Source organism: Fusarium subglutinans (genome assembly GCF_013396075.1).
Source record: "Fusarium subglutinans strain NRRL 66333 chromosome Unknown NRRL66333_c0000062, whole genome shotgun sequence".
NCBI classification, from domain to species: domain Eukaryota; kingdom Fungi; phylum Ascomycota; class Sordariomycetes; order Hypocreales; family Nectriaceae; genus Fusarium; species Fusarium subglutinans.
This window is the reverse complement of record NW_023502125.1, coordinates 245,882-256,405: the sequence shown is the minus strand read 5'-3', so window position 1 is coordinate 256,405 and position 10,524 is coordinate 245,882. Positions and strand designations below refer to the sequence as shown.

Genomic DNA, 10,524 nt, shown 5'->3' with positions numbered 1-10,524 from the left:
ATACCTTTAAGGCTAGCTAAAAAGTTATAATTTAAAGTTTCCTTTTATTAGCCTTTAACTATAGTAATTAATTAGTTATTATAGTATAATATCTAAGTTATTAGCTAGATATATTATTTATAGTTAAGGCTTGTGGCTAAGAGCTTAAACCAGTAGACAGAACTTAGACTTTGGTCCTAAGCAATAAAATTAAAGTCCGAGTTGCATGATATCATATGGGGAGGTCTCCTAGAACAAAACATAAAACACATCATACAACAACATCAGGGCTCAAGATAACGGGGCGTTCAGGCAGTAATCTGAGTGGTGAGTGCATTGGGATGTGGACCAAAATATCGTGATGCTATCACGTTGAGTAGATATGGGTAATGATTGTGCAATCTTTGTTGTAGTAGGACGCCAGTGAGATGTTGATAAATGAATGTACTTGGAACTCGGAGCGGAGAACCAATAGAACTGGGAATATGCATCATCAATTGAGACACCGTATAGAATCAGGGTTCCTCGCGAACCGAACCAAGCCAAAATTCGTTCTGAAAGGTTCAAGTGGATCAGTCTCTGGTCTATCATTGATGCAACTGTGAGTGACACCATGGCGCGCATCCTAACAGAGCATTAAATGAATCCATGAATCTATATCGACGATCCAAACACACACAATATCTCACAGCTCGCCGACTGGTATTAATTCGTGCCGCCCCACCTCGCCAACCTCTCAAAGACGATAGATAAGCACTTGCTCTCAAAACTCCCGCTCTAGTAGCAAAAAATAGCGTCAAACAGCGAGAACGAATTTTGTAACAAGAGACATGCACTACACACAAATTCCTGCTCATTATTCCACTGGCTTCAGCACATGTATTTTCATCTTCACTACATAACCTGATGATCAATACGGTCGAATTACAATCACGGGCAGGAGAATAACTTTCGGGTCCGAAGAGTCGATTGAGTCCCGGTGACTTGAAGCGGTGCAGGGAACACACGAGATTGTAAGGTCTTGAATACCACTGCAAGACCCTAGAAAAGCTATATCACGTATTCGAATCCTTTTGCTTGATTGATTAAACTTTAGCACCACGCCCAAAGACTTCAGAGCCTGGAGATCATATCCACATTCATGCAGCTGTTAGTCTTACGGTATGCATGTTTCGTTTACTCTTGAATTGTAAGCTTGAATACGAGGATTGAAAAATAAGTTACCTGCTGATAATATAGATAAAGGTAATACAATATTGGTATGGCCCTGGGTTCCAAGAAACCAAGATCAGTAATTAGGAATATAAGTTCCTCCTCTGTCAACGACTCAACCTGCATCACCTCATTTAATTATCTGTATGATTCTTTTGCCAAAGAAGAAAAAAGTCACTTTTCGATTGAGGAGTATATATCTCTCTTTCACAATGACCAATTGTCCAGTCCTTCTAGAGCTACACTGGCTGTCGGGTCCTGGCGGTGATGTCATAGACAAGCGCCTCCCTTAGTTATACTATACCACTCGAACTGGGATCAGCTTCCCGGCAAGCTGAACAGCGTAACAGATCGACGCGGCCAAAGCGCACTCCCATTCACGCCACATTACAGCTTGTCGTGCCGGCTGAGCCATATACAAGACCACGCTGACAATCTGAAATGTCGGCCCGAGGGTTATTGATCGACCCAAGCTTAGAAGGGAGTCTTTGATTGCCGCATTATTAACGACAATGGCTATGTTGCATTCATCGTATCTGCACAATCCTAGGCGCTTGCCAAGCGCCTCTTGATAAGGCTATGAATCCTTTCCTTCGACAATTACACGTGATTCTCAATCCATTGATGGATATAAAAGGACTTCAACTCTCCTTCGAAATTCGTTCATCTCAATCAACCATTATACTCTTTGCTTTTCAGTTCCCTACAATTGCACAGAGAGATCTTATTACATTCGGCAAAAATGCAATTGCAAAACATCATCGCTTCTGCGCTCTTCCTCACTAGTGGCGTTATGGCTATCGCCCATGATGCACGTATGTTTAACCGTCCCCCAAGATCTGTCTCTTTTCACTAATCTGTTGATTTTGTCTACTATCAGAGTCTGCATGCAACGGCCATAAGTATGGTCAGAGCTGTGAGTGGGACGATGGAACCCCAGGAACTGGACGACACTCTGGCCGTAAGTAACCTGTGTGATGACCGTAAGCTTTGACTGACCTGAATTGTTCAGACTGCTGGGAGCCATTCAAAGGCATCCTCATTTGCTCATAGAGAGATATATAAGAAGGGGTTTTAAATAGATCTAGATATAGATTATTGTCTAAAGAGGATCTATGTATAGCACCTTACAAAGACTTTACCATCGGACTCTTTCACAGTTCTCTATCTTGAATTCCGAGAGGTGGAACTAACCTTCTCGGCAATCCAGGCTAATCGCTTCAGCATCTTCATCACGGGTGCACGCGCTGTTGGTATCTTCAACAAATGAATAATTAGACAAGAAGATATCAAGGTCAATCTTCAAGGGGTAGAATAGTTCAAGATGATAACCTAGCATGGAACATTGCCTACGTGGTTACTGCCAAGACTGTTACAATCGCCTCTTGGCTGAACTTTGCGGTAATCGCTTTGTATAAGTTCTGGGAGATTTAAGAAGACTAGAGCCCTTGAAAATGACAAAGCAGCTCGTAAGATCTCGGGAGTGATACAGCCAGAGAGGCGGAAACGGGAATATCGTCCGTGGCACATACATAGCTCCTAACATCCCTCACTCCAGTGTCACATTAGCCCTGACAGGAATTTTCAGGGATCTCCATGAATCTTACGTAAGTTTGGCAGAGCCCGAAAAGAGGCTGCCCGACAATGCTGCTCAGGGTATGAGCTCAATAACTCGGAAATCATGGGTCGGATCTCCTGAGTCTCGTGGTTTGTGTTAAACCCGTGAGCCACTGACTAAGTTTGGGCATCAAATGTCTGACCTTGTCCGTGGACTATGAAGACTGAGTTAACTTGGCTGGAACTTTCGTACCCTTTGACACGACCGTCTCTTTCTGCCTGGACAGTGCTCACGACTCCTTTTCATCCCCGATCTATTCATCCATCACCGGAGCTCGAGTCTAGAGCTTGGAGCTGATTGGGCTGTCTTGCGATAGGAAGTCCTGGCAGCGAGGTCTTTGAGGGTGTGCTCGGCCGAAGGTTCACTCAGCAACTGGGTCAGTTATATCACCCCAGTACGACAAGGAGCCGCAGACTTGCAAAGACTGACGTTCAAGTGACAGTGGCAGGCTTGAGAATCTGTCCCAATATGTATAAGACCAAAGGGTTAAGCAGAGGAGAGAGCAAGAAAATATGATACAACGATGGTAACCATCCCGTTGACTACATGTCTAACCCCGAACTCTCTAAGCCTGACTCTAGCCTCGACCCAATGCCCATTTTGACAAGGTCGCATGGCAGACGGAAGGCGCATCTAATTTTGAAATCGTCCTGGTCCCACCATCTACTTCGGTAAGGGTTCGGTTAAGAACAGACTGGAAGGAACAAGCCAATACGCAACTGCAGTTTGCCAGCAAAAGGGCCATCAGGGCAACAGTTTCAGGTGAGGAGCCCGGGTATGGTGATGTCTTGAGGGGATGCTTCTGCCACTTCAAGACAATCTAAATCAAGAACTAATAATGAATACCGACAGAGAGAGTATCGGCGTTGCCATGGTAGTCTAGCCGTTCATATCACAATGCTCCAGACCGTCAACTTGGGCTTCACTGCCTGATCCCCTCAATAAGACAGGGATCATTTACTTTAACACTCAATCATTCTTCAATTAATAGTTCAACATCTCTGATTCTACAATCATGATCTTTACTTGAGAGAGCTTACGCAACCTTTAGTATGTGGAAGAGCCAGTGACACATGCCGGCTCCGTAAGCTTTTCCTCCAACTCGCCTCCTAGTAGCCTAGCCGGTTCACAATCAGCTGGTAATTACACCGCCCATAATACTCAAGACTCCAGGAGGTAACGGAACGTATACAAGCATTGGCAATCTGGCCTTCCTGATTTCCTCGACCGTTGGCATATGTGGCAACTCTTTGTCTAACATTAAGTCCCAGGCCTCGAGGTCTTTGCGTAGGTCGCGATAGGCACCTGCTCGGATCATTTCAACCAACGAGCGAGATGGTGGAGATAATACTTGACCCTGCAACATGCTCACCATCCCCTGCACCATTTCCTCTTGGGCATTGTTATATGTGTCTAGCATCTTCTTGTAGACATCGGCGGGGGAAGAATCTCCGAATGCAGAGGCCGGGGTAAGGATCAGATGGTTGGTGAAATCAGCAAGACAGACTCGGATATCCATTTTCTTGGGGTACCGAGGGCTTAGCCACTTTGAGTTCTCAAAACTGTCAGGTGGCAGTACGATCTTCGTCGAGTGATCAAGGAGCTGACGCAGACTGATACTGGGACTGGGGGCATGTAGGCGGAAATGATCTTGATCGAAGTGAAATGGTATGTTTGCCAGTTTCGCATCTCGAGAACAGCCCGTGTCTCTGAGGTATGAAGCGCCATGGAGGTAGACGCTGCGACTTTCAGGGCAAGCAGAAAGGAACGGGTGTGGCTTGACCTGTGGGACACCATCTTCGTCGCAATAGACGTCAATGATACCTGGTCTGGCCAGGTCCCATATCTTCAGGCGTATCTCGGCTGCAAGCTCAGGGAAGTGGTGGAAAACTGTGTTGCTGTCGTCTAAAGGTCGTTGGACTTGTCCTTGATCTGGGGACATCAAGCGCACTTTCATTGCAGGTCCATAGGTCAAGTAGTTATAGCGGTGGTTGGAAACCTCATCGATGTTAAGTAAACTGTATTCGCGATACTGTATGACTTTTCTCAATTGATGGGAGACTCGGCGACTCACAAGACGACTTGGTTCTGACACCTTCCGTATGTGTTTATTTGTGTTCTTTATCTTTGTACGCCGGGGGCTGAAGCCTCTTGTGACCTGCCACAACTTTATTAAAGACCTCCTTTCTCAGCCGGAAGGATAACCGAAGTTTGCAAAATGAACGCAGGTTCAAGAACAGGGGTCCATGATAAAGGTAGTGGTCTTGAGGTCGAACCAGACAATGAAGTGACAGGTGGAAAGAGTAATTATTTTGAACTCTCCGAAGTTGTTTTATCCAAACATCTGAAATTTGCGATGAAGATAGTGATAGTTTTGTTGATGTCGATAGAGTTATATGCTTCTGGGTATCGACAAGTGTCGTAGGACGGGGTAAAGAGACGAAAAATCACTAATCAATCCTCTAGCATTTGAAGCGTGCGGCCCCTATATTCCTTGGGGATGATCTAGAGCCCTGAATGGAAGTCAACAGGCTTCTAGTCATCCCATGGCAGGAGAAAGTTCCCAAGATCTGGTGTCTTCTGGTCAGGTTGTCTTCAACCAGCTTCTCGCCTAGGAAGATACTCGTTATGCTGTGATATCAACCTCCAGTGTTCGAGCCGGCGAGTGTTGAGCTATCTGGCGCCGTCAGCTGTAATGCGGGTAGACAGAGCAAAGTCATGTTCACCAGTAAGCTACAGATGTGAGAGTTGGAGTAAATTTAGTTCTTAATCTGTATAGAGGATAACCTTATCTTGATTTTCTATGATTCCAAGACAGAGTATTTTCCGTCTTATCATACCCTAGATAGATATCCAGCAGTGTGATGGGAGGATCTCCTGTCAGAAGAGCATATGCCAGAGGAGGATGAATATCACAAAGATCAATTCGCTGTGCTATCGGGATAGAAATGCCGTGATTTGTCTGTTATGTTTAGCACCGTAAGACAATAATGTAAGCCCTTCTTGGTCTCAGCAATCATCTGCTGAAACCTACTTTGCAGATCCAGAGTTGAGCATGGCCTTGGTCTCTGGATTTGGCATCAAACTGCGCTTGGGATATCTTCAAGACATCAGCGTGGCAAACGAGCTCCAGTTGACTACTGTGAGGTGAGCCTTTATATAATCTACGAGTATCGCAATCATGTATCCCGGGTTGTTTACTCGGATATCCTAAGCTATACATAAGGGTAGGTAATAGTCAGGGTATATAGTAATTCAGAATAAGAAACAGAGCTTTTTGAATAAATTAACTTAATCTGATCGAGATAGTGTGAAACAAAACTACCTACTGTCGGTCTGCTTGTCTTAATGCAGCTAACAGCTCCTCATAGTTCTTTCCATTTTTCAAATCACCGGGTATTCTTGTAGTTGTGAGGTCCAAATCAATAACCCGAGCACCTTTACGCAGCAGATAGCCTATAATTTCAAACGAGCCTTCAATAGCTGCTAGCGTCAAGGGAGTATCATCACAATGCAGACCAGGCCTCCCATTAGGATTTGCCCCTTCCCGTATCAATATTCTTACCAAATGACAATTACGACTTCTAATCGCTTCTCGTAATAGTCTGTAGCCACTGTCCTGTGGACTTCCTATGTTTATTCTCGCGCCAGCTCCAATCAGAAGCTCAATAACGTCAACATCTGGCTCAGCAACGGAGAAAGCTTCTAGTAGGGCCGTGTTTTCTTGGTATATAAAGGCACCTTCCTCCTATGTGTTGTCGTTAGCAGATGATCAGAGTAATGGTTAAGTGATCCAGAACCTACGGATAGGAGTTTCCATCCTGGCGCAAGATATGAGGCGTTAACATCAGCGCCCGCGCTTAGGAGAAGTTTTATGATTTCCTTGTCGCCACGAGCACAAGACCTCAGCAGTATGTCAGTATTTCTCGCATTTGCTCCGGCATCGATAAGCAACCGGCAAGCCTGGAGACCTTTCAAGCCGCCCAATTCTGCCGCTGGTTCCAGCGCACTCTGGTATAAACCAGCCGGCGAGTTAGGGTTTGCCCCCTTCTGTAGAAGATACTCCACAACTTTGATGTGGCCTTTCTCAACAGCCTCTAGGAGAGGCAGACTAGCTTTGATATGGCCATTCTTCGAGAGACTTCCATATTCATTAATGTTCACTTCTTCTTCACATAATGCCTTGATGATCTCGAGATGGCCATCATGCGCCGCTCTGCAGCATAGTGAATAGAGCTCCCAGGTCGGAATGTTGGTATTCAACATGCGACGCAGAAGTTTTAAATCACTCTCTTTCATCACATAACTGAGAAGGGCCCGTTGATATTCCTCAATCAGCTCCGTTGATGAAGCGAGGACATGCAAAAGTGCAGAGTGCCTGTTTTGAGTAGCCCAAAGAACAAGGCCTTTATCGATAGTCCGATGATGTTCTTCAGAGACTGGCGACGAAGCTAGTTCATGCCCAAATATCAGCATATTCTTCCATAGACTCCATGTTTGACAATGCTCCTGGTCGAAGTCAACCGAATGTGAGAGCCAATAGGCCGATGCATACGCAAGAAATGGGTGATTGAGAATTATTGTTTCTTGACCAGTTGCATCAGGCGCTCTTGTACATGAAGCAATAGTTGTATCAATATTAGCAGCCAGTCGCTTGTGACCGTGAATTCTCTGAGAGAGTCTCAGGAACCTCGGCCAACTCCACTCATTACTGAGGGCCTGCTGGCAGATCTCATCAGGGGCTATCGGTGGCAGTGGTGGACGAACTCGGGCTAAAGTCGTCTTGAAATCACTGAAGTTCAAGTATGTGACGCAAATGTCTCCAATGTGGCGGTCAGCATCTTGGATGCAAACATGGAAGTTCGACAACGCCTGTCTATCGGGCGCCGTGAGAAAGAATTGTTGAACGCAGGCATGGATAAAATGAACTGTCTTTGTCTCATAGTCGATTTCAATGAGACCCTGGAACCAAGTATCGATAAGATGAATTCGATTTACATATCGATCTCGGATAGTGTATTCTTGGAGTGGACTAATCAGGCAGCATTCTTCCAGTTGTGAAAGCGTTAGAGGCTGCTTTGCTGCGACTATCCACGGAAGAAGTGCTTGAACGATACTATCTTTCTCGTCAGATATCATACGATCTAGAATTCGGTCGAAGATCCCCGTCAGGTTCTTGGGTAGATTTCTTAGAGCAATCGCTTCGCGGATCTTTTCGTTGTTTGGCTGGCTGCAGAGGTGTCTAAGGATAAGAGTCACCCAAAGAATCCTACATGAGTTAGCTTCTACCGTCTGTAGCAAGATATGGGAAACATGCATGCCATCGGCGTGCTTCGCAAGTGTGTTCTTGATTTCGGATATGAGTGTCTGATCGCTGACCAGTAGCTCTTCAGAATCAAGAGACTTTTGCACAGCCTGGTCAACGAGTTGCGCCATGCCATCCTGGGCAAGCGAGCAATTCATAGAAATTTGCTGTATCTTGACCGAAGCTCCCTTGAATATGGAGCTCGTATGATCTCGGCTGGTGATAAACAGCCTGACGTTGGCGCCATCGTCCAGCATTGATCTCCATACCTTCATGAGTACTTGGCGCTCTTCTCTCTGGCACTCATCTATGCCGTCGACTACAACCCATGATGGTGGACCTTTTCTTGATAGTAGATGTGTCAGTAGCCGAGAAAGTTCCGATAGGATATCTCCAGAGGCATTTCGTATGGTCTCCAAAACCTGCTTGGTGCGACCTGAAACATCCTGGACGGTGACCAACTGCCTAACTAGAGCTCGTAGAATAGTTTCAGCTCTCATCGACTCTAAGTCGTCAAAGCGTGAGAAAAAGAACGTTACGTGGCTCTGAGGGTCAGATCTTTCAGTCAAAAGGTAGTCGATTACACTCGCACTGTATTTGTCAGTAGAAACTCGATTCCGCGCTTGTAGGATAAAGCTACACTGAAGATAACTTGAGAACGAAGTAAAAAGGGCACCTTCTGACTGTTCATCTTTAAACTATGCCCGTCACAAGTATACTAGTGGAAAAGCTCTTCGGTCATTGCTCAGAGGGCAAACACCCTCTTGCCATTGTCTGGGTCCCATATCTTCCAGACCATAGGGTTGAGGAGCCACCCGAGAAGTCGCCAGAGAAGAGCATCCAGACCCACATGGGGGCAGTCACAAAAGATTCCTTCGTGCAAAGATGAAAGAAAACATCCTCTTTCAGATGAGGATTCTCTCTTTTGGCACTGAAGAAAGCTTCAAGAAGGGGCATAGCAAGAAGGAATGCAGCAAGAAGGGTATAGCCAGAAGGTCGTGGGATCAAGCTAGGCGGAGGTATTTGCCTCTCCTAGTAAGAAAGCCTCTCAGAATCAAATTCTTGTATACCTACTTACCAGATGATTGACTTTCCCGACCCCACTACGAAGTATTAGAGAGATTAGGGAGTTTACAGGAACAGACATAACTCACTTTTTCCAGAACACCAAAGTAACCCTGATGTAGTCCCATCTGACCAACGTTTGAACTGGTTTGTGCTAAAGATCCATTTTGCTGATTTGGGGTATCGCTTCTGACGGGCCTGTTTCAGAGGTTTGATGTAATCATAAGAAGATAAACAATCTAGAAGCTTTTGTTTATTTTCTCCTTCTATATGTTAGATAATGGCTTATTCTCAAGATAAATACTCACTCTCTAGTTCCTCCTGTTTCATTATCTGTAACCTGTGCATTCTGTCGAAATCATCGCGTGTGCGGGACATAAAGCGACTCAGAGACCGCCTGGACCGGTCGGCTTGTTCATTCTCTAGCCTTTGAAGCTCGTTATTCCGATGCTGGGACTGGTCTGCTGCAAGTCTAATCTCTTTGTTGACATTATTGCTGTTATCACGGAGCTTTTGCAAGTCAGCCTCAAAGACCTGCTGAAATGACTGCCAGAACGACGGGTTGAGTGGATTGAGTGGCGAAGTCCACCCACTCGACCTTTTCGGCATTGCGATGACCCGCTGACAGCACTGGATGATAGAGGCGTTGAAAGTGCACAAGGCATTCTGTAGGCGTTCTGAGGCGGGGAACAGAGCCTGATATTGCTCGAACCTAGGGCATATCCTGCCAAGCTCTATACATAACTCGACAAAGGCTTCATAATAAGACGCGACATTGAGCATGATCTAGTGATAATCAATTTGATGGCATTGTAGATCGTCAGTCGCACCCCTTACCGTCATTGTCATTTTCACGCTTCCCCAAACAAGAGCTGCAATAGTCGGGTTTGATGAAACAAAGGTGTCTATAACAGATGTAAAGCTGTGCACTGCTTGAAGGACGGGAAATAGACGGCTGGCAATACTTTTGCCTCTCTGGTTCTGTCGTCGAAGATCTAGCTCGGCCGTGAATACAAGAACTGCGTCTGTATCCGGTATGGATTGAATATTCTCGAACTCGGCAAGCTGCTCGGGTGTAAGAACAGTCCGGAATGAATCGATGGCATTTTGTAAGATCCGATCCCCCTTTTTAGGTATAGCTGATGAAACCGCTTGTGAGGATTGCGCGAGGTCCATTCCGTCTGTGAAGATAAGAGCAACTTTGGATGGGTGAGAGGGGTTGAAAGACTGTCAGACTTGCTTTTCAACTCCGTTTTCGAATGCGAGGCTAACAGCTGTGATGGAGGGTCGGAAGAAATTATTCCGAATTGAGGCCTGACCTGGCAAATGGTACGTCCCTACAGTA

General features: G+C 45.6%; 2 protein-coding genes across 2 annotated transcripts; both read right to left on the bottom strand.

The window, feature by feature from the left end:
- Nucleotides 1-3,941: 3,941 nt before the first annotated feature.
- FSUBG_6171 (uncharacterized protein) lies at nt 3,942-4,766 on the bottom strand (the record flags this gene model as incomplete). The annotated part of the gene is made up of 1 exon (XM_036684342.1): nt 3,942-4,766. One exon carries the CDS (start codon nt 4,764-4,766, stop codon nt 3,942-3,944), a length of 825 nt encoding a protein of 274 aa, XP_036538370.1.
- A 1,368-nt stretch (nt 4,767-6,134) lies between these two features.
- Nucleotides 6,135-10,355, bottom strand: FSUBG_6170 (NACHT domain protein; the record flags this gene model as incomplete). The annotated part of the gene is made up of 7 exons (XM_036684341.1): nt 6,135-6,557; nt 6,614-8,705; nt 8,911-9,123; nt 9,193-9,217; nt 9,269-9,418; nt 9,488-9,965; nt 10,017-10,355. The coding sequence occupies 7 exons, from the start codon at nt 10,353-10,355 to the stop codon at nt 6,135-6,137; spliced, it is 3,720 nt and encodes a 1,239-aa protein (XP_036538369.1).
- Nucleotides 10,356-10,524: the final 169 nt, after the last annotated feature.